General features: G+C 38.4%; 1 protein-coding gene across 1 annotated transcript; it reads right to left on the minus strand.

Moving 5' to 3' along the window:
* Positions 1-3,488: 3,488 nt before the first annotated feature.
* Positions 3,489-26,346, minus strand: LOC128374001 (dual specificity testis-specific protein kinase 2-like). Its single transcript, XM_053334216.1, has 11 exons — positions 26,140-26,346; positions 17,850-17,971; positions 12,183-12,231; positions 11,222-11,368; positions 9,867-9,949; positions 9,219-9,309; positions 8,503-8,586; positions 7,769-7,855; positions 7,541-7,634; positions 4,492-4,946; positions 3,489-4,428 (listed from the first exon to the last, which is right to left on the minus strand). The coding sequence occupies exons 1-11, from the start codon at positions 26,344-26,346 to the stop codon at positions 3,721-3,723; spliced, it is 2,127 nt and encodes a 708-aa protein (XP_053190191.1). The 3' UTR covers positions 3,489-3,720.

A 26,346-nucleotide genomic window follows, 5' to 3' on the forward strand; every position in this document is an offset into this window, starting at 1 on the left:
AAGAGATGACCCTAAAGATAAAATTAATCACATGCAACCATTTTTAGTACAGTTTTCAGTATGAACATTTTTCTCATAATCAGCTTCATTTAATACTGTTGGAATTATTGTACCTAGAGTTATCTCATATTTACCGCTTTCTATAATCATTAACCTTTATAGTCTACAAGCATGCTGTTTTAAAGTTGTTTTTCAGGACTTGTGACCTTGCTCAGGAAGTCCTTGAAGTGTGTGTGACCGACCTTTGACCAACTTGTGACCCTGCTCAGGAAATCTTTGAAGTGTGTGTGACCGACTTGTGACCCCCACCCTTTAGAGCAGCAACACTATGTAAATTAGGGACCACCTGAACCAAATAAAAACCAAGGGTTCTGCAAGGTTTGCTCAGAGCGGGTTGGAGATTGGAACTGAGCAGATCTCTGTCCGTTCTCCTTGCAAGTAGAAACTCTAATCCTGTTGTCTTGTCTTCCTTTGTTTGATATTTTAAGTGTTTTAGGTTGCCTGAACCTGACAGATACTTTTTCAAATCAGTTCCTAATCTCATGGAGGGTATGCTACTGTCTTGATAACCTTGTAGTTGGTACTGTATCAAATGATATAGTCCTTTCTAGAACATCTACTGAAAATTAATAGAAAAGTATTCAAAAATTGTTAACCAAATAAAGTGTTACCCAAACATTTCTTAATTAATTAATTAAATCATTTATTCAATTATTTATATATAATTAATTAATTCAGTTCTTTTCATTTCCAACTTGAATACAGTTCTTGAACATCACAGTCAGGTTGGTTTATTTGTGTAGATTCTCCATGCTGAAGATCAGCCTTGATTTTATCTATCCTCCCTGTCTGCATATCTAGGATGCTCCACATTTACTCCTGACTGCAACCACTGCTCACCCCTCCCTCCACCATTTACAAGAAAGGGCAGCATTTCTTTCCAACTGCATGATGAACTACACGTGTTCCCCCTATGGACAGAAAATAGAACTGCATTTGTTCTGTGTTACTAAAATGTTCTCTGTCACTATAAATAGAACTGTGTCCAGACTGAGAGCGTATGAGTGTGACCCGTCTGATGAGGTGATGATGATGATGATGATGAGGTTTCATAAATGAGCTCTTAACCAGCAGTTTAACTGCTGGCTTTGATGTAAAACAGATAGGAGCTGCAGGGAACTTGCTGCAGAGCTGGTGACAGTTATGAACAAGGGTAGGAAAGTTCAGTGACAGGACATATCTGAAACAGCAGTCTCTACACTGTCTACCTTTGTGAAGTTAAAGGTTACTGCAGCTGCAGAACATACCAGTTGGAGTTCTACACAAAAAGAATAAAAACAGCAGAGGGAATGATGCACAACCATAATTGTTTATTACCAGATTATTGCACGCAGGTTTCTAGTTGTAGAAGAACAGAAGATGGAAATGAAGGAGAACCATGGTTTAACATCAGAAATGATGGGATAAAAATGACCCTGCAAGTATCCATCGCTCTACCTTTTTCCCAAAAAGCACAAACACACACAGTGTGTGGAATGATCTGTACAATAAATATTCATACCTTCTTCACATGCCACTTTTTAAGTTACAACAGTGTAATCAAAATGCACATGTACACACCCACACTCACAAACACACACGCGCACACACACACACACACACACACACACACACACGCAAGATACATGTGAAGGGGAGTGGATGTTAAAAGGTAAAAGGTGTGTCGCTTGTCATGCCAGAAGCACACAGACACACTCACACATTAAACACCAGTAGCACAGATTTAAATAAAGCACCATCTAGTAAAAGCCTGGTGTTTTACTGCAAAGTGCTCCAAACTCAAGTGCAAAAATAAAGAATCTACATGACAAGCCCCAAAAAGTCCTTTAAATCCTCCAAAGCATCGGATATCAGCCTCTCTCTCTCTCTCTCTCTCTCTCTCTCTCTCTCTCTCTCTCTCTCTCTCTCTCTCTCTCTCTCGCTCTCTCTCTCTCTCACGCACACCCACACACCCCCCCCCACACACACACACACTGGTCAACTGCTATAAAAATGTAAGAAGTAAATCATCTTTATTCATTTTATAAATATTCTCCATGTAACTACTGTTAATCAATGAAACTGAATCAAAAGCAGTGTTTTTTCCCCACACATGGTTATGTATTTGAGGTAAACCCAGCTCACATCTGCTCTCTGCTTTTCTCTCCCTGTAGAACTTTGACAGTGTTTACAGAGCAGCAGTGTTTCCATCAGAGTGACACTGCCACGCAAAACAAAAGAGCTTCTTTCTTCTTACAAACGTCCTCTATAAAGAGAGGGACAAGGAATTACAAAACTCCCCCTCCTATGGAGTCAAATTGAGGTCATATGTTTTCTTCATTCAAAAAAGAGATTTCAAACTAAAAGTCCAAAATGTGATATTACATTTTGAAAAGATTAATTAAATAATAATTTCAATATCAAAAATTAGACTTTCAGTCTCACGTCTCTTTTTTGAATGAAGAAAACATCGACCTTGATTTGGCTCCATACCCTCCCCACTGTTACCAAAAACTACTGCACAGATTAAAGGATTATTCCAGTTTGGTCTCATTTTCATAGTTTTAGCTATCATTTCTATCAGTAATGATAACACTGTATGTTGCTGAGATCTGGGAATGCAATGACATCACTACAATACAATGAAGTCTGAATAAAAGTGGTCAGATTTGCAAAATACCCTGAGAGTGATAGCAACCAAAATGTTGTAATAATCATCACATCAGAAAAAAAGGCAGAAATAATGAACTGTGATTGATGTTAATAACACTAAGGCTTGGGTCATAATTGAACTCTTTGCTTTTGTTTTCTCTGAATAATAAATGTTTGCAACCTGCTCATGTTTCTGGACCAGCATTTCCATGTGGGCCCCAGTGGGCATGGGTTTGAACTAGGAACATTTTGCAGGTCCCACATGGTTTCAGTAACATGGGCCCCACATGTGAAGCCCATGTGGGCTGACTGTATGTGCCCCATAAGGGATTTAAGTGGACTAAGTGGGCATGGGCATAAACAGGGCAAATTATATGGGCCCCATATTGTTTCAGAAACATGGGCCTCACATGTGAAGCACATGTGGGCTGGCTAAATGGGCCCCATTTAATGTCCATTCTGATCCCACTTGAAGCCCATTTGGGCAAACACAGGTGGGGCCACCATGGAAACTGCAGACAAACCCACTTGAGACTATATTTGCAGCCCAAATGTAACCCCTATGGGGCCCACATGGACATGCTGGCTGGGATCTGATACAAATCAGAGCAAAACTACAAAAATAAGACCTGATTAATAAACTGGAAGTATCCTTTGACTCAATCCGTCCTTCAAAGTGTTAAATCAGCCACACACACTCTTTCCATTACAGCCTCTAGAACTTGAGTGTAGATGAGTTTCGGTGTGATTTGGTTCAGTAGAGATGGGGGCGTGCATCACTGGGAGTTAGACTAGCTGCTCTGATTGGATCAGCACCGTTGCCATGGCAGTGATGTGTTGTTGATCCTGACTGTAGCTCACTGGGTCTGGTCTGATTCAGCTGTATTCTGCTTAGCTTAGCTCCCTCTCACTACTACAGAATTAACAACACATCTCATAGCAACATATAGTAATGTTCTATTTGTCCGCTAACATTTAGTGCTGGTGCGTGTCACAAGTTCAAAGCAAAAGCCCCCATAGAGTGAGGGTCTATGTCTGGGCCTCTGGCAGGGACCGTCCTGGTTCACATGGCAGAGATGGTCCAGCCACTACGAGTCTGTTGGTGTTGCGACACAGTAGAGCTTTAGTTGCTGTGGTGGCGGTCGCTGACGAAGACGAGCTGCCGCCGGTTATGGTGCCGTTGAGGTTCCGGTAGGGCCGCTGCCGTGGTAACGAAGCCCTTCGGCGCGGGGCGGGTATGGCCGTGGAACCGCGGAGGCACACTGAGGGGAAACTCAGACCCACCAGACAGCATCCAGGACATGAAATGACCTCATCCTGCTCAGAGGGGCCGGTGGGGTCAGAGGAGATGACCTGGGCACCGCTGTAACCGTTAGTTTGAGCCCCTCCACCCCACTGCACCGGCTGGCCAATCACAAGAGCTGAGCTGTTGTTATTGTCCAGTCGTGGCAGAGGAGGTAGAGAGGGCGGTCCGTTGGAGATGGGAAGTCGCCAGCCATTGGTCCGTAAAGAGGAGGAGGAGGTGGAGGTGGGCAGGGTTCTTCCAGGTTTGGAGTCCAGGACTCCTTCTACTGGCTCTGGAGACTTGGTACAGTCCATGGGTTCTGTTAGACATACAGTCTCCTCTTCCTCCTCCTCCTCCAACCGCTCCAGAGACACCATGTCCAGCTCAACTGGATGACCTGAATCATCTCCCAACCCCTCCTCCTGCTTTAACACCTCTCTCTTCTCAGTTATCTCAATGTGCTCCTCTGTCAATCTTTCATCCACCCTCGCCTTTTTCCTCATGTCATCCTCCACATCCTTCTCCATCCCTCCATCAACAGCCGCCACTCTGTCGTCCTCATCCCTCTCTTCCTCTGTCCCACCTGTGTCTCTTGGCAAGGCTACAGTCCGGCTGAGCTCTGGGGTGCAAGGGAGCGACTGGCATCTCCTCGGTGGCGCCCGCATACCCGGCGTCCCTCTGAGAAGGTGGGGGGAGGCACAAGGATCACGAAGAGCTGGGAGGGTGAAGGTCAGGGAGATGACAGACTTGCTGGGCGTGTCTAAGAGTTTACACCGCCCTCCATTCAGGTCCTGTCTAAGTGAGAAGGGGTTGACCCGCGCAGGGGTCCCAAGCAGAGGAGGGGTCAGAGTCGCCGGGGGCAACATGTCGGACTGGCTCCTCGCCAAACCCTGACGCAGCTGACTGCGGTCGCCATGGTGACAGGGAGAGCTGCGGCGCCGGTACGGGCTGACGTCCACCACCACAGGCTCTGAGAGAGGGAAGGAGGGAGAAACACAGACAGAGACATCAAGAAGGGAATGAACAGGATGTATATGTGTCAGTGATGAATGATCGTTGGCATGATGAGAAACTTAAAAATATCTTTAAAATAGTTTTGTTAAAAGTTTGTTAAAATGTACATTTAGTATTTTTGTTGGTTTTATATCATTTAAATGACATTTGCAACATTTTTTTTACCAAAAGTAAGACTGAATGCCCCGGCCAGGCACAGCCCGAAGAGGCAACGTGGGACCCCCTTCCCGTGGGCTCACCACCCATAGGAGCCAGGGGCCAGGGGGGTTGGGTGCACTGTGAACTGGGCGGCAGCCGAAGGCTGCAGAAGCTAGCTCTAGACCTGGCAGACCCAAACGTAGTGTGAGGGTCTGCTGGGAACGTCTGGCAGAGTCTCCTGTCAGAGAGAGTTTCAACTCCCACCTCCAGGAGAGCTTTGACCACGTACCGGGGGAGGCGGGGGACATCGAGTCCGAGTGGGCCATGTTCCGTGCCTCCATTGTTAAGGTGGCCGACCGGAGCTGTGGCCGCAAGATGGTCAGTGCCAGCCGTGGCGGCAATCCCCGAACCCGCTGGTGGACACCGGCGGTGAGGGATGCCGTCAAGCTGAAGAAGGAGTCCTATAGGACCTTATTGGCCTGTGGGACTCCAGAGGCAGCAGGCAGGTACCGGCAGGCCAAGCGTAATGCAGCTGCGGTGGTCGCTGAGGCAAAAACCCAGACATGGGAGGAGTTTGGTGAGGCCATGGAAAAAGACTTGCGGACGGCTTTGAAGAGATTCTGGACCATCGTCCGGTGTCTCAGGAGGGGGAAGCAGTGCATCGTCAACACTGTGTACGGTGGGGACGGTGCAAGGAAGGAATACTTCGAAGACCTCCTCAATCCCACCGACACGCCTTCCAGTAAGGATGCAGGGCCTGGGGACTCAGGTGTGGGCTCTCCTATCTCTGGGGCTGAGGTTGCTGAGGTGGTCAAAAACCTCCTCGGTGGGAGGGCCCTGGGGGTGGATGAGATCCGCCTGGAGTTCCTTAAGGCCCTGGATGTTGTGGGGCTGTCATGGTTGACACGATTCTGCAGCATCGCGTGCACATCGGGGGCAATGCCTCTGGATTGGCAGACTGGGGTGGTGGTCCCTCTTTTTGAGAAGGGGGACCAGAGGGTGTGTTCCAACTATAGGGGGATCACACTCCTCAGCCTCCCTGGTAAGGTCTATTCGGGGGTGCTGGAGAGACTAGACTCATAAGATGCGGTCTGCATCTTATGAGTCTATGCTCCACAAACTGTTGGCTAAGAAGGAGGATGGGATGACCTCTTGGGATCTTTTTTGGACTAACACAAGGACTAATGAAAACCCAGCCTAAGAAATCAAAGACTAAATACAACATAGCTTCTTTGTCCCTCTGTAGACTGGTTTTCCCCCTTATATTTCTTACTTTGCTTTTCCTCTGTGACATGTAATATGTTTATGCCAAGTTTCCGAAATGTATGAACAACCCTATACTCATATACTGTGCTATTAAGAATTCAATAAAAATTTAAACGAGGGGGAAAAAAGTATCTTTGAGGTCATCTTTAATTTGCCATTTTAAGTTAAAAAGGAATCGATGGAAACTGCAGCAGATGTAAAGTTAATCCAGTTTTTACTCTCATATCAGCATTTCACTGTCAGACTTGAGGATTAAGCATCATCACATCATCACAAATTTCCCCAACTTTCCCCTCTGAATGAGGTTTGGAGATAGTTTCATTTTCACAGACTCACACACGGGAGAGTTCATGTCTGAAGGCAGGCATTTGTCAAGCCTTCATATACATGAAACTGGGGAGTTAACTGATGCAGTGGAAACTCAGGTTCATATGTTTGTTTTTTTAAATGTATACAATAAACATTACAATGTTACAATGTAACACTAAAACAGATTTACAACACTGTTAAATATTGTATCTAAAAGGGAAACTGGCATCAACACAGCATTTCTCTTCCACTGGCAAAAGTTGTTGAATTCACATATTAAGCTTTCATTTGTGGAAGGTTTATTGGACTTAAGATAGCATGACTTGAATGTCTCTCCTGGTGTGGGGGCAGTATTAGATATAACAAGGATATATGAAAATAATTAGGATTTATTTTGATATTTGTAGATTTTGTGAAAAATTATATTAGATTGTTGTCAGAATTTTCATCAGAGGGACAAATATTTTTTTCCGCAGGGACAAATACTTCTGGCTTAGATCATATTTCATGTCCTCTGCTTTATCATCTGATCGTGAGGCCCTTTCTTAAAAAGGGGCTCTGGGTTATATTTAGTTTCAGGACCTTCACTGTTTCAGTTTTGTTCTCAGTGATACACACTCCTCAGCTCATGTGTGTGAAATATGAAAAGAGAAAAGTCTGGACAGTGATTATCAGTGGTTACATCACATCTGTACAGTTACTGTAAAATGACATGCAACCTCTGGATCATCAGAATCAAAGGTATAAAAAGTATCAAATCTACAAGTGACTATACTCAGAAATATGTGCTTTTAATTTAATGAAGTCAATAGAAAGTCTTTTATTTGTTCTTTTTACCAAGTGCAATGGACTTCTCTTCCTCTTCTCCTCTCTCCATGCTCTCCAGTGTGAAGACAATGTCAGAGAAGGAGGGGCGCCTCTCTGCACTCATCTGAAAAGAACATCATTCTAATTATTCTAATTCATGAAACCTCAGAGAGATCCAACAGTTCATGATGATGTCAAAGAAGAGTGAAACTGTGTGAAACCCTGACTAACATAATAACAGTCATGAGTTACACTTACATTACAGCAGGTGACGGCGAGGCTTAAGAACGCTGGTGGACAATCACCAACCATGTTCTCAAATGTCTCCACATCCAGACCAAAGTCCTACACACACACACACACACACACACACACACACACACACACACACACACACACACACACCAGTAACATCAAGTATAAATAAACATATAGGCTTTAAACAAGTGTTGCACTTTATACAGTTATTCAGTTCATTCTTATGTTACAATAGGACTTCTTTCAAAGCTTTGTTTGATGTTTTAAATTGACACAACATATAACATCCGCCCATAACAGTCTGTGCAATAAGGAAAAGTTTAAATTAATTAATTAATTCATTCATTAAATGTAGCAGAAAAGAAGAGTTATAGTTCACATACTTAAACATTGTATGTATGAACACACCTACCTCCACACATACATACACTCATATACAGTACATATACATTCAAGTATATATAAATTCAGCAAAAATTTAAAAAAAACAAGTAAATAGAATAAACGTTAAAAAAAGGAAAAAAATACCAATAATTATTATTATACTAAGAAAATAACAATGATCAATAAAGATAAAAATACATAAATGATGTAGAATACATCATCTAATTTGAAGATGACATATAAGTGGCAGATCATGAGATGGGATTACTGGTTGACAGTTACCCCCCCCCCCCCCCCCCCCCACACACACACACACACACACACACACACACACACACACACACACCTACCTCTGTCCTGGGTAAGAAATCAGGATCAGCTTCAATCCGGGCAATGATCTCACACAGGATGATGCCGTATGCAAATACATCCACCTGAGCAGAGGACAGGAAGTGATGTCAGTTCTATCCTGGTTGTGTGTGTGTGTGTGTGTGTGTGTGTGTGTGTGTGTGTGTGTGTGTGTGTGTGTGTGTGTGTGTGTATGTGTGTGTATGTGTGTGTGTGTTACCTCTGACTGAGCACACACAGGTTGGAGCTCCAACATGATTTCACATGTTAGTTTTGGATTAACTGTTATTTATGTTACAAGTATAGAACTAAATACAACACAGCACAGTTTATGTTCTATGTGGAGAGAATTTAAACACAATTATAAGCTTGGGGGTAAAATACTGTTCAAATACTGTACTGTTGGTCCTCTGCAGTCTGCTGCTTTAATATCTACATTCTTCATCTGACTGGGAGTGAGTGGAATGGAACACACCCTGGAAACTATGAACATCCTGGTGATATTCAAGTGTGTTTATTTTAGTGGAAGAGCAGTTTAAATGTTTATATAATTACAGTATAAGAACAATATGTACTCAGTCAGTTAGACAGCAGTATACATCTTAAGTCTGCATGTACTGAAATGGTTAAGGGTGTGTTTAGAGGTGTTATTTCTTCTTTCACAATATTAAAGTGTTGTTTTAATATTGCAGAAGACAATAAAAAGAAACAGTTTTACCTTCTCATCGTACAGCTCTCCTCTCAGAACTTCAGGAGCCATCCAATAGGGAGAGCCCACGATGGCCAGAGGCTGCTTCTCTGCACCATCACTGTGAAGAATGACACCAGTGAGAATTAGCTTTGATATTAATTATAATGTTAGACACACTCCATTATTGACTTATCATACAATCATGTAATTATCAACATCATCATATCTACATATGGACTTCTTGTACGATACTGTATGATACCGTTTATTGCCATTATTTTTGAGACAATATATCAGCTGATTAAAGCAGTTATAGAGACAGGCCTGCTTCATTAGGTAGAAATAGGACACAATGTACAATCCAATTCATTAGGATCCCCATTAGCTTTGTTAACAACAAACAATACATGAAATCACAGTATCAGTAAAGTAAAAAGGGTAAAACAAGCCGAATAGAAAGATCAGAAAAATAAATGTATAATTATACTGCATGATATTATATATTATATATTTAGGTAGGGGAGGGTAGGGTAAACTTTATTGAGCCTATGGTGACATTCAAAATGGACACAACAGTATTCTTGAATAAGTGATAACAAATAAAATCAAATAACACAATACTATATAAATAAAACAATAGTGATGTAGAGTAGAGTGTGGATTCTCCCCACTGACCTGTAATCTGGGATCTTCTCTGCCAGGCCGAAGTCTCCCACCACAGCAGTGAACGCACCGTTGTCACAGCGAACCAGACAGTTCTGCACAGTAAAACAGTCAGTAAGTAGGTTACATCTAGAAACACCTTAAAACACATCAAATACAAATAAACACATTTATTTGGTGAGACGTGAGCTGGTTCAATCATTCTGTAATATGAGCAGGAACATTGTCTGACACACTGGTGTCAAACATATGGCCCGCAGCCATATCTGGCCCACTGGATAGTAGGAAAAGTCAGTTTATCAATATAACACACTGCTATTCTCTCTGATTTGCTTGCTGTTCATAGTCAAGGCTTCTGATCTTCTCACTGACGTCCAACTCAAGATAATTGGCTTGTTAGTGGCCATGGCTGCAAAGCTTCAGTGTTGTATGTATATCATTTATAGATTATTCTGACCGACCCAAATGAACTGAAACAAGGAGTAAAACTAACTACGGTTCGATTAAAGCACACTAAATGCTGTTGGTGGCATTTAGGCATATTAGGGCGTTTTCACAACAACAAAGGCTCTTACATTTAACTCTTAACTTTCTAACACCATGATATTTTCAGCTTGTTTCCTGTTATTCATTTGCTTCGAGCCTCCTGTTTCCTGATTCGGTTGATAGGAGGCCAGATGTATCTAAGCAACAGTAAAACATACAGACCTTCGTAACTGGATTACATAAGAGGGAGCACATAACGCCCATCCTGGCATCCCTCCACTGGCTACCTGAACACTTTAGAGTCCCTTTTAAGATTCTTTTATTTGTTTTTAAATCTTTAAATGGACTGGCCCTGCTCTACCTCTCTGAGCTCCTTCACCCCCACGCTCCTGCTCGGTGCCTCAGGTCAGCTGATCTGCTGCTCCTGGAGGTACCGAGGTCAAAGCGGAAGCTCAGAGGGGAGAGAGCCTTTTCTGTAGCTGCTCCTAAATTATGGAACGAGCTTCCTTTAAATATTAGACAAGCCTCCTCACTGTCTGTTTTTAAAACTCGTCTTAAAACCCATTTTTATTCCTTGGCTTTCAACCGTGCATGAGCCTCCGCTCCTGTTTTAGTGTTTTATGGTTTGTTAGTTTTTTAGTTATTGTTTTTAATTTGTTTTAAAAACAATAGACAATTATCTTAGTATTTATTTCCTGTTAATTGTTTTACATTCCTGTATTGTTTTATCTATTTATGTACAGCACTTTGAGTGGTTGAGTTGAGTTGAGTTCAATGCACCTTCCTTAACATTTACTCGCTCTATTAGTTTTGGTACAAGATGTCTGTGGTTGATTCTCCCTCATGATCAATACAGTGCATCTCACTCTGGTCTGCTGTACCTTGGAGGTGAGGTCTCTGTGGAATATGCCTTTGCTGTGCAGGTACTGAAGCCCCCGGGCGATATCCAGAGACAGACCAATCCTGACCCCCCACGACAGGTATAGATCACTGTCCAGAAGCTGCTCCAAGTTGCCTCCATTTATGTACTACAGGAAGAGATGGAGGACAAAAGAAAAAGTGAGTGAGAAGAGCCAAATCTCAAACTTTTGTGTGTGTGTAATTCAACAACTGCACACCCATAAATAGAGGAAGACATGAAACATATACACTGCTTAGTACTGTTTGTAAGATACAACCACAGCTGTCACTTCTGATCTGTCTGATTTGTCTTATGGTGTAGCCATGGTAACCACCCCTCTCCCAGATGGTATGGCAGTATATACTAGACATTTGGCAACAGTGGATATATACATACATACACACATATATATATCAAACTACATATGTACATGTATATATATATATATATATATATATATATATATATATATATATATATATATATATATATATATATATATATATATATACATATACATATATATATATATATATGACCCACATATTTTTTATCAGTTTTCACCCAAAAATACTACATTTTAAACTTAACTTGTTTTTTGTTGTTTTTAAGAAGGAGTATTTTCATTAGACTGAGTCAGATGACTCGGTCAGACTGAGGCAGCTATGTTCACCTCTGTCTCTACGGTAACCATGTAAACCTTTCATCATGAGTTTGGAAGACTCCTTTTGTAAACTTCTACAACTACTGGAGCATAATCATTAAAGCAGACTCACACTGATGATGACTGTATAGCAGCTGTATTATAATTATCTTAATAATAATAATGAATGAAACCAGGTGAAGGTAATAAAAGACCAGTGAGAAAGTGAGAGACACTAGAAATGTGACACTGCTGAAGCATGAAGAATGAAAAGGAGAAGTGTGAGTGATGGATTTACCTCAGTCAGAGCGTGGAGTTGACCCTCGTGCACACAAACTCCAAGAAACCTGAGAAGAAGTGCAGAAACTACAGTCACAGTATCTTCCTTCATTGTTACAGCCTGCATTCAACCAATACATGTACACGTTGAAATGTGTCAATTCAGCACCCCCTTGTGTTCATTAACAGCAGTGAAGAGGTTCAATTAGAAGTACAATTATTTTGAGGTATTTCAGGTATTTCCATGTGATGCTACTTTCTACATCTCAGAGGGAAATATTGTACTATCTACTCCACTACATTTATTTGACAGCTTTAGTTACTTTTCAGATGAGTTGACACGATGGATAATATAACAAGCTTTTAAAATACAACACATTGTTAAAGGTGGGCTCACATTGAGTTGTTATCAGCTCCACCAAATAGTAATTTTTTCCTCTAAACTTCTCACATGGTTTAGAAAGATTAGAGAAAAAGTCCAAAAACTGAAAACACATTTATGTATCAGAACTTTTGTTTTTTCTTCTTTCCTCTCCCATTAATCATCTGACTCATGTGACTCACATTTATCTGCTGACCCTTTGGAGGGGCCTACTTTCACTATAATACTGCAGTACTTTCACTGTAATACTGCATACTACATCACTATAATACTGCAGTACTTTCACTGTAATACTGCATACTACATCACTCATAATACTGCAGTACTTTTACTGTAATACTGCATACTACATCACTATAATACTGCAGTACTTTCACTGTAATACTGCATACTACATCACTATAATACTGCAGTACTTTCACTGTAATACTGCATACTACATCACTATAATACTGCAGTACTTTCACTATAATACTGCATACTACATCACTATAATACTGCAGTACTTTCACTGTAATACTGCATACTACATCACTATAATACTGCAGTACTTTCACTGTAATACTGCATACTACATCACTATAATACTGCAGTACTTTCACTGTAATACTACATACTACATCACTATAATACTGCAGTACTTTCACTGTAATACTGCATACTACATCACTATAATACTGCAGTACTTTCACTGTAATACTGCATACTACATCACTCATAATAGTGCAGTACTTTTACTGTAATACTGCATACTACATCACTATAATACTGCAGTACTTTTACTGTAATACTGCATACTACATCACTCATAATACTGCAGTACTTTTACTGTAATACTGCATACTACATCACTATAATACTGCAGTACTTTCACTGTAATACTGCATACTACATCACTATAATACTGCAGTACTTTCACTGTAATACTGCATACTACATCACTATAATACTGCAGTACTTTCACTATAATACTGCATACTACATCACTATAATACTGCAGTACTTTCACTGTAATACTGCATACTACATCACTATAATACTGCAGTACTTTCACTGTAATACTGCATACTACATCACTATAATACTGCAGTACTTTCACTGTAATACTACATACTACATCACTATAATACTGCAGTACTTTCACTGTAATACTGCATACTACATCACTATAATACTGCAGTACTTTCACTGTAATACTGCATACTACATCACTCATAATAGTGCAGTACTTTTACTGTAATACTGCATACTACATCACTATAATACTGCAGTACTTTTACTGTAATACTGCATACTACATCACTATAATACTGCAGTACTTTCACTGTAATACTGCATACTACATCACTATAATACTGCAGTACTTTCACTGTAATACTGCATACTACATCACTATAATACTGCAGTACTTTCACTGTAATACTGCATACTACATCACTCATAATACTGCAGTACTTTCACTGTAATACTGCATACTACATCACTCATAATACTGCAGTACTTTTACTGTAATACTGCATACTACATCACTATAATACTGCAGTACTTTTACTGTAATACTGCATACTACATCACTCATAATACTGCAGTACTTTCACTGTAATACTGCATACTACATCACTCATAATACTGCAGTACTTTCACTGTAATACTGCATACTACATCACTCATAATACTGCAGTACTTTTACTGTAATACTGCATACTACATCACTATAATAGTGCAGTACTTTTACTGTAATACTGCATACTACATCACTCATAATACTGCAGTACTTTCACTATAATACTGCATACTACATCACTATAATACTGCAGTACTTTCACTGTAATACTGCATACTACATCACTATAATACTGCAGTACTTTCACTGTAATACTGCATACTACATCACTATAATACTGCAGTACTTTCACTGTAATACTACATACTACATCACTATAATACTGCAGTACTTTCACTGTAATACTGCATACTACATCACTATAATACTGCAGTACTTTCACTGTAATACTGCATACTACATCACTCATAATAGTGCAGTACTTTCACTGTAATACTGCATACTACATCACTCATAATACTGCAGTACTTTTACTGTAATACTGCATACTACATCACTATAATACTGCAGTACTTTCACTGTAATACTGCATACTACATCACTCATAATACTGCAGTACTTTTACTGTAATACTGCATACTACATCACTATAATACTGCAGTACTTTTACTGTAATACTGCATACTACATCACTATAATACTGCAGTACTTTCACTGTAATACTGCATACTACATCACTATAATACTGCAGTACTTTCACTGTAATACTGCATACTACATCACTCATAATACTGCAGTACTTTCACTGTAATACTGCATACTACATCACTCATAATACTGCAGTACTTTTACTGTAATACTGCATACTACATCACTATAATACTGCAGTACTTTTACTGTAATACTGCATACTACATCACTCATAATACTGCAGTACTTTCACTGTAATACTGCATACTACATCACTCATAATACTGCAGTACTTTCACTGTAATACTGCATACTACATCACTCATAATACTGCAGTACTTTTACTGTAATACTGCATACTACATCACTATAATACTGCAGTACTTTTACTGTAATACTGCATACTACATCACTCATAATACTGCAGTACTTTTACTGTAATACTGCATACTACATCACTCATAATACTGCAGTACTTTCACTGTAATACTGCATACTACTTCACTCATAATACTTCAGTACTTTTACTGTAATACTGCATACTACATCACTCATAATACTGCAGTACTTTTACTGTAATACTGCATACTACATCACTCATAATACTGCAGTATTTTTACTGTAATACTGCATACTACATCACTCATATTACTGCAGTACTTTTACTGTAATACTGCATACTACATCACTCATAATACTGCAGTATTTTTACTGTAATACTGCATACTACATCACTCATATTACTGCAGTACTTTTACTGTAATACTGCATACTACATCACTCATAATACTGCAGTACTTTTACTGTAATACTGCATACTACATCACTCATCATACGTCAGTACTTTCACTGTAATACTGCATACTACATCACTCATCATACGTCAGTACTTTCACTGTAATACTGCATACTACATCACTATAATACTGCAGTACTTTTACTGTAATACTGCATACTACATCACTCATAATACTGCAGTACTTTTACTGTAATACTGCATACTACATCACTCATAATACGGCAGTACTTTTACTGTAATACTGCATACTACATCACTCATAAAACTGCAGTACTTTTACTGTAATACTGCATACTACATCACTCATAATACTGCAGTACTTTCACTGTAATACTGCATACTACATCACTCATAATACTGCAGTACTTTCACTGTAATACTGCATACTACATCACTCATAATACTGCAGTACTTTCACTGTAATACTGCATACTACATCACTATAATAGTGCAGTACTTTTACTGTAATACTGCATACTACATCACTATAATACTGCAGTACTTTTACTGTAATACTGCATACTACATCACTCATAATACTGCAGTACTTTTACTGTAATACTGCATACTACATCACTCATAATACTGCAGTACTTTCACTGTAATACTGCATACTACTTCACTCATAATACTTCAGTACTTTTACTGTAATACTGCATACTACATCACTCATAATACTGCAGTACTTTTACTGTAATACTGCATACTACATCACTCATAATACTGCAGTATTTTTACTGTAATACTGCATACTACATCACTCATATTACTGCAGTACTTTTACTGTAATACTGCATACTACATCACTCATAATACTGCAGTATTTTTACTGTAATACTGCATACTACATCACTCATATTACTGCAGTACTTTTACTGTAATACTGCATACTACATCACTCATAATACTGCAGTACTTTTACTGTAATACTGCATACTACATCACTCATCATACGTCAGTACTTTCACTGTAATACTGCATACTACATCACTCATCATACGTCAGTACTTTCACTGTAATACTGCATACTACATCACTATAATACTGCAGTACTTTTACTGTAATACTGCATACTACATCACTCATAATACTGCAGTACTTTTACTGTAATACTGCATACTACATCACTCATAATACGGCAGTACTTTTACTGTAATACTGCATACTACATCACTCATAAAACTGCAGTACTTTTACTGTAATACTGCATACTACATCACTCATAATACTGCAGTACTTTGACTGTAATACTGCATACTACATCACTCATAATACTGCAGTACTTTCACTTTAAGTAGGACTTTTCATGCAGGACTTGTAATGGAGTATTTCTAATTTGCTGTACTAATACTTGATATTTGATCTGAGTACTTCTTCCACCCCTGGATGACATCAGTACTTACACATAATTTTCCTCATTGGCTCAGCTGCTCTTTCATGCATATTTGCTATACACTTTATTTAGTTGATAATTACTTAAAGTCTGTGTAAAGTAAGAATAAATATGTGTTCTGAGTTTGACATACCACAGAAAAGTGTGTTGTTAACCACCCTGCCAAATTTGAATGATTAAAAAAATCACCAAATATATGAAATTAGGCTTCAAAGTTGTGTAAAACTCAGCCTCTTTCTCTGCTCCCAAACGCTGTGGGTGTGCCCGCCGAGTTTGCTGAAACCCCGCCCCCTATCAAGTGTCACCTGTCAATCAAAGTCACCACCTCTACCAGAAACATGGACGCTAAGTCTGAGAGCTTTCTGCCGCTAGCTTAGCTGCTAGCTCGGAGGCTAAAATGGTGGCTAGCTCGGCAGCTAACTCGGTGGCTAGCTCAGCGGCTAACACGGTGGCTAGCTCGGCGGCTAACTCAACTAACTGGCTAACTGTAGACTGTAGTAGTAGTAGAAGTGTGTGCTGAATGTATTTATACCTCTACAGCAGCAGGGGTGGGTAACGCAGTAGTGATTTTCCTGAACATAGAAATGTTGAAACACAGTTTGTGAAGCCTAGCTCCATAATTTAAATCTAAATAGTTGAAATGCTTTTTACACCTTTTTTAGAAATACATTTATGACCTATTTAATGTGTTTAGAAGAAAATGTTTGAATTCATTTTACACAGTCTTTAAGAAAAGTGAGAATATCATGCCATAATAGTGAAAATTACTGATCTAATCTCATTCAGTACTAACAGCTTCAGGCAGCCTTATATGTTTAAAGTGTTTTTTAGATGCACAATGTATACAAAGTGTCCTACCTGAGAATGTTGGGGTGGCAAAGTCTGTTCATGAGCTGCACTTCTCGTAGCATGTTAGCTTTGTTGCTGGCCAGCGTGTTCATTTTCAGTGCCATCACCTGACCTGTGATGCGATGCTGCACCTGGAAAACAACCAGGAAGGAGGTGAAAGATGAGAGTTGCATCTACTGATAACTATTAACACAGTCCAGATAAAATGAAGCATGGCAAGTACCAAAGTATCTGATTTATATACATATTATGCACCAACTCTGATTCCATATGAGCAGGCCCACATGGAATATACGCCAGCAGAATTCCGATGACACCTCCACAGATTTTCCGTAGATTTTGTAAACGATTTTTAATCCTGTTTACCTGTGTTAATTGCTTTTTTTTAATCTCTTATTGTATTCCAAATATAAGTAATACAATCAGTATCAGTATTTTTACATAATTATGTCTTTTCCTGTAAAATGTGTACAATATTCAAATGTTTGCTCATAATGTATTCATAGGCATTTAGAAAAATTCAGCCAATCAAACATGACCACACTGGACATTAAACTGCACGTCACTATTTGTGGGTGGTGGTAGCTAACAGAGCAATATAGAGAGATAGATAGGACGAGATGTGTGTTTGGATATCAGAACAATGTGACTGAGTTTTAACTCATTGAACAGTTTTGTTACAGTATCTCACAAAAGTGAGTACACCCCTCACTTTTTTGCAAATATTTTATTATATCTTTTCATGGGACAACACTATAGAAATGAAACTTTGATATGCATGTACAGCTTGTATAGCTTATGGATTTACTGTTAAATTGTATCAAAGTTTCATTTCTATAGTGTTGCCCCATGAAAAGATATAATAAAATATTTGCAAAAATGTGAGGGGTGTACTCACTTCTGTGAGATACTGTATATTATTTTATATGCCAAAAAAAAAAACATTCTGCAAAATTCAGCAAATTTTCATTCTGGAAAATAAATAAATAATTAAAAAAGATGAACAACAAGATTCCTTCCTGGGAACACCATGCTGTTTTTATTTACTGCTTGCAGTGGGTTAGTAAGCTAGAGCAGCTCTGAGTGCAGCATTAGTGTCACACTACATGAACATGCTTATGTGTGTCTGGACCGTTCATTGACTGGTCTTTTTTTTTTTTTTGCCTGCAAAGTTCAGCCAGTGTCTGGACCCGTAGGTGATCTGTGTGTTTGTTGGCGTGTGTGCATATACAGTATGTGTGTGTATGTGTGTATATGTGTGTATAATAATAGCATAGCACTAATTGGCTTTCTGGATTTCCCATCACCCCTCCTGAGCTGCGCAAATCCATTTGGCCATTACTGAGCAGCAGACAGGAGGCACACACACACACACACATACACATACTCACACACACGCACACGCACACGCACACACACACACACACACACACATATAGAGCACAGAGCATAGCGTTAACAGGCAAACAGACAGCTGAGTTTATCTGTAATAATGAACCTGATGAACTGAATTCTGAACATCATTGATTAGTGCCAATTCAGTCAGTGGATCCAACACTGCTCTGTCTCAACACACTAGTCATGATGGTTTGGATGCAACTACATCCAAAGTAGGAGGGAGTTAGAAGCTCCGCCTCTAATTGATACGATACCTGACCTGTCAAGAGATCATGAGTATCTTTATAAACTTTGGCATTTCTGTACACAAGACGAAGAGCAGTAGGAAAATAGTTGAGTAGAATAATTGAGTAGAATGCAGGTATGGTACACTGTGTGTGTTTAAGATAATACTAATAACAATAAGCTTTATTAATATAGCACCTTTCATACATAATATATAGCCCAAAGTACTTTACAGAAGAAAAGAAAATCAAAGATGTAGGTATTAATAAGAAGACTTGAGGGGAAAATCTATAAATAAGAAAAAGCAATAAAAAGATTAATGAAAAAATGTTTAAGTGTAAAATGGGTATAAAAGATTTAAAAGATGTATGAAATTTAAAAAAAATAATGAAAAGCAAGATCATAAATCATAATCGGCTTCAGCTGTTTCTTAAAACTATCACCAGAGGTTGCTTGTCTAATTTATGATGGAGGTATGTTCTGAATATTTGGTGCATCTAATTCATTTTTGAAACTAAACAACCTAAAGGCTTGTTTTGGAACATAGATCAGTAATCAGAAATGCATGAAGGTGCTGAACTATTATGAGCCTTACCAATAAATAAAATCATTTCAAAATCAATCCTATATAGGCATCATAGACATAGGCAGCCTATGTGATGATGCTAAAACTCAGGAATGTGATCTATTTTTCTGGTTCTTGTTGTTGAATTCTGTACAAGCTGCAGCCTATCAGTGGTTTTTCTGTAGTCTGAATAAAGTGTGTTATAATAATACAGGCAAGAATATTCAGAAGCATGAGTAGGACTGAGTATCATTTAAAAAATGACAATACCAGCACCAGTACCCACAGTACCCTTAAAGTGATACTGATACCAACTGAGTACTTCATTCAATACCCATTACATATTTTGTGCACTTGTAACAGGCGAGTAGTATAGTCACACTTTTTTGAGTTTAGATGACATCTTGTCACATATCGCATTAAATTGAAGAATGCTTGCGTTGATTAGCTACAAGCAAGTCCACATTCAACCATTTTCTGAGTGTAAAAAGGATCGTTTGGTGGTATCGTTTTGACGTTTTGATACTATTAGAGTCCTGTTTCCATTAAGGAAGTTCTAGGTGAAAAATGCAGGAGGTCATGAGTCATCTTTTTGGCATCGTTCAGTAAGGTAGTGTCTAACTTGAGCAATTAGGTGCTAAAAGGAAATCTTTGTAGCAAAAGTATTTATAGAGACAGGTCTAGAAATATAGAAATGACACATTTTGGTTTTATGTTCCCACCAAACGTGATGAACATGAATTACTTGCACGACAAATGAGAATCTGTTGAGCTACTTGCTCGAGTTCGGACGCGAGACCATTGTGTGACCATAACGTAAATTTGTGTTAGTAACAACAACATGTGTGTCGTGTGTATCGCCTTGCCCGCCACTAATTCACGTCTATTCGCATCTTTGCGTTGATTTTATATGTAATCTCGACGCGTGATTGGGTGAAATCGCATTTGGTGGGAACGCACTTTTAGTAAAAATGTTACATTAGGTGCATACACCCATTTGTCTCCTGTTTCCTGAGAACATAAAAAAGATTTCTACTACTACTTGAGCACAAGAAGAAGAGTTCCTGGTTAATCCCCCCCACCTAACTGTGTGGGTTGGGTCACACTCAAGGTCCCTTATCAAAGGTCAGCTCTCTTATCTACAATATAGAATACAAAGAATACTTTTACAGTGTAGACAGCTTGTGAAGTAGACGGGTTAGTGTCTGTGGACACACCTACACTAACACACATGTGGAAAACAGAGCGCACAAAACCATCTTCATTCTGAAACAATGTGTCTGCTCACACCTGTAGGCACTCAAGTATTCATATCATTTAAATCATATGAAACTTAATTGAATATACAGATGTTTTTAGCATTTAAGTGGTCAAGTTAAAAGCTACTACTACTTACTGTATAGATTTTAACGGTCATATTCTACACTGAGCACTACGTCCTTAGTCTCTGGGTGTGATTGTGTAAAGATGTAGATATTTCAGATAAGAGCAGAGGAATGTTCTCTGGAATCCACTTTGTGTTAACCCTGAGCAAATACTCCAACAATTCCATTATCAGACTTTACACAGTGATGATGAATACATGTGGATGCTGTATATGGAAACTTGATTTAGTAGTAAGGAGGTCTACTTCATTATATTTATATACTTTACCTTTACCTTTACTTACTTTAAAAAAACAGGATATCTACACATTCACACACACACAAATGCAAGCACACATAGGTGTGTAAATAATCTACTTAGTGTTGAGCATTAAATAGAGGGTTAATTTATGCTGTGCTGTAAACTCAAACTGATCTGTGCATGTATCATCCAGTTTAAGTAACCAAATATAGTAACATTTTCATCAGTGATTAAAAACTAAACAGTAATAATAATGATAATATTTAAATGTGTTCTTATTGAGAGATGTACATGGGTCAATTAGGTTTTTTTGTCATGTGGTTTAGTCAGATTTAGTCATTATTAGTTTAAGTCCACTTAAATACACTGTAGGTGATAAAAAATTGAATATGTATCATTATTTTGTGGTTACACCATTTGACATTTTCAGGAGCATTCAGTCTTACTTTTGGTTAAATGTCATTTCAAATGAAATAAAACCAACAAAAATACTAAATGTACATTTTAACAAACCTGATGCTGCTTTTAAAAGGTTTGAATTGATGATCTTGCTGACCCTTAATAGTCACTGACCTACAAGCTATGGAATCTAACATAGTGTTTCCTTGTTTGGTAAAACAGTAACTAACCAGAAACTGTTGAGTTAATGATTCATCTGCTTCACCTGCTGCACTACTGTAATTCACAGCATCTTGCATTCAAATAACTTCTGCCAGTATCACTAGTTCATGGTTTAAAGTGGAAGCTCATTTTATTTATATAGCACCAAATCACAACACAAGTGATCTCAGGACACTTTTCACACAGAGCAGGTTTACACTGAACTCTTTCATTTACAGAGACTCAACATCTCTGTCTCTCTGGTGAAAAGAGGGACATAAATTAAGTTGAGGTAGGAGATGAAATTACACACTAGAGACATTTTAACATGTAACATGTAGCTTCCTACAAATGAACCGGTCTGTCTGTAAAAGTGTTATTGTGCATAACTGAATTTACATGTGTTTCTACAATTTACTACTAGTATGATTCCTGAGAGCCATCAAGCTTCTATCCCTTCAGACAGCTTTGGAGAGGTAAACTGAACTGGATCTGACTTTTATACTTTATGGTAACAGTACGGGATTCATTCCGTCTGTTAAGAACACAAAGAAATGTGGGATCACAAAACATCCAGAAAACAAACTAAACTATTATTGTTCCAACATATGTCAGCGCTACAGCGTGACGTAAGGAAAAAAAGATGTCATTTAGAAATTTGGTCGTTTGGTTTGTAAGTTTTTCTTTGTGTTTCGCTTATTTTGGACTTCATGGTAATTGGACAAGGGATTCTGTGTGGTGTGGTTATACTCTTCTTCTATTGGTCTGATAAACTGTCAGTCATATCCTCTGACAGAAGTGACCACAACTCTCAGCTGAAGTGACCACAACTCTCAGTAACACTCATCAAAAACTGACATAAAGTTTCTAGCAGCTTTTTTTTAAGAAGATTGGGCTGCTCCCCTCCAGATGTTTGGTCATGAACCAGTATGACCACCTTCCTGCTCACTGGGCGTCCACATCAACAACAGCACTGTGTTAATAAATGGTGTTGTGATGGTGTGATGTGATGTGGTTTATCAGGTACTGGGAAGCAGGTCTGATATCATTTAGGAAGTCCAGTTTGTGTTATGATTTGGAAGACCTATGAGGAAGTATTTTACAAGTTATCACAGCAACAGTTACAGTTCAGATATAGGAGGCCAGATGAAGATGAGAGGATCTGCACGTAGTATATGAAGTGAAATTCATTTCATTTTTCTATTCTCTATTTTTCTATAGTCATTTTATATCATGATAACTATTTTAATTGGACGATATATTGTCTCATAAATAATCGTGATAAACGATATTATTGTCATTTGAAGATCATTTTATACCACTGATATAATTACAATATAATAGCATAATAAAAAAAGGGGGGGTGGGATTGTTGAGTGGGCGCTACACTTCTGTAGAAACACAGGGCAAAAGAGACAGAATCAAATATCACAATATTTTTCTACCAAATACCTCAATATTGATATTTTAACAATATTGTAAGGGATGACTATCGGTACTTTCACAATTATTTTTTTTTATCATAGATTTATGATAAATTATCATCAATAATGTAGAACAGTCTGTTAAGCTCAGAACATGACATTTTTACTGTAATACAGCCTTTAAAAGCAGGAAAAGACACTTATTCCATATCACAATATTACAATATCTATAAAATATCATGATATCTGTATAATATCAATTTATCGCCAAGCCCTACTGCCTGTATAACTTTTAAAAGAAAACAAAAAAACAGCACATATCAGACCACATATAAGCCAATGCTGATATAGCTATGATAGGCCAATATCAGCCAAGTGATATATCAGTCAGGTTCTATTAGGACTGAGGATTGTTTTTATGTCATATTTTATGTGTATTATAGAATATATCTAATTTATTTATGAAATTAAGCAGGATTAGGTTATAATGTGTTAGCATGGCATGAATCAGTGCATACATGTAATTAGTTTGGAGTATATTATGTTCATATTATTAGCTGTGTGTTTATATTTATTTAGATTCCATTGTTCCATTGTATCTCCTTGGACACTATAAATAGGATTTGTTGCTGACTAATGGGTCAGTAATAATCCCAAGAGGTGCTGGATCATGTTTATAACCACTCACCAAAATGAAACCATTCTTGCATTCATCCTCATTACAAAGTCATCTCAAATGGGTATGTACTGGTACAACTAATAAAAACATCTCCTCTTTATGTTGTTATTGTATTGTGGCCAAAGTTGAGTCAGGTTATTTAGTCATTTATCAAACAGACTGTGTGGAACTCACTGGAATTCTTTTTATACTAGAACATGAGGCCCGGCGCGGCTGTGGTGCAGCAGCCTTCATGACTGAAAACAGTGAATTTTAAAATAACACTGATAGACAAACTGTATTTAAAAGGGAAAGTTGTGGGGCTTTTTCAATCTGGAGCATATTTTCACATCTTTTTGAAATTGGTTCAGTATTGAGTGAGAGCGTTTCAGCCAGCAGCTATGACACAAGCTGCAGTGTAATCCTTTGGGGCAATAGCTTCCTGTCAATGTTCTTCCACTAATAATAACTTTAATAATTATAATAACTTTATATGTATAGCTGCTTTCATACAAGAAATGCAGCTCAAAGTGCTTTACAACTAAATAAATGACATACACCAAGTGCTCCATATTAAAAGAGCCTAAGAGGTGCATAAAGCAATGTTGAAAAATAAAAAATTAAATTGAAGAACGCTTGCATTGATTGGCTGTGAGCTGGTCCATAGTAATAGTCATATTTTCTAGCTCTGGGTGCGTAAACGATCAATTGCAGGTATGGTTTGGTAGGAGATGTTTCCACACTACTTGGTATGTTGTCCGATACGTACCAATATTTTTTTTGATTTAAAGTTATATAAAGGGATGCAGCGATACCAATACTGATTTTTTAAATAAGAATGTGGCTAATAACCGATACCAATATCGATTTCTTTTTTCTTTTCTTGATGATGATGTTTTTATGTTTTATTGTTATTCATTCCACAGCGAAACAAAGAAATCATTGTAATAAATAAATAAATAAATAAATAACTGATTTGTTTTAAATGAATTCAGCCCATTTTACACTATCTTTAAATTAGCACAAATTCATGAAAAAAACTTTAATCATTTTCACAATAATGTTTTTTTTTCCTTTTTAAAAAGCAACTGCTTTAAAATCCATTTAGCCTGCTATACAATGACCTAGTTAATAAGGAGAATTCCCATACTTCCATAGCTACTGTTGCTACTACTGTGTGAGTCTGACCATCCGACTGGAAATATCTAGAACATCAATTAACACTGACGTCAGTGAATGTATCTTACTTACAGATGGGCCGATGTTAGTCAACAAGGGGAATATCGGCCAAAACCGATATTTGGCCGATATATTGGTGCATCCCTAGTTATATAGGCAGCATTTTATATATATTTGACCCTTTTTCTTAATTCAAGTTTAATTTATGCATAGGCTATGTTGATCATATTTCATTCTAATTATTTATTATTACAGTTCCAGATAAGTCATTTTATACAATAAAGTTTATTGTTAAATTGTAAAATATAACACCTTTTTTACATTTGAGGTATCATAACAAACATGGTTTACATATATTCTGTACATATAAAATTATCAGCCAACATATCGATATCGGATTTTTTTACTCCCTGATATCTGGTATCAGCCCCAAATATTAAGTATCGATCAGTCTTTATCTTCCTCTTTCTTGAAACTTGTGGGAGTGATGAGTCCAATTACTGCTGAGATGAACACAGATTATTGTTCATTGTGTGTTTGACGGTGTTGACCTCTCACTGCTTGTTATTAAAAGTTTCTTTCAAACAATCAGCTGCCTCACTGACTACCTGAACCTTCACGTACCTTAAAGACCTCGGAGAAGAAGCCCGAGCCAATCTTCTCACAGAAGAAGTCGTCGATGCGGGCCAGGCTGGACACGGCGCTCCTCAGGGCTCGGTACGAGGACGGGCGGATCCGGTTGGGAGCGTGGATGCTGTGGAGCGGCGGCTCATCTGGGCCGCCGTGCCCCTCCTCAGGATCACAGAAGCAGCACTCAGCGTGGTAGTCCAT

The sequence above is a fragment of the Scomber japonicus genome, chromosome 2, assembly GCF_027409825.1.
Source record: "Scomber japonicus isolate fScoJap1 chromosome 2, fScoJap1.pri, whole genome shotgun sequence".
Classification (NCBI taxonomy): Eukaryota; Metazoa; Chordata; class Actinopteri; order Scombriformes; family Scombridae; genus Scomber; species Scomber japonicus.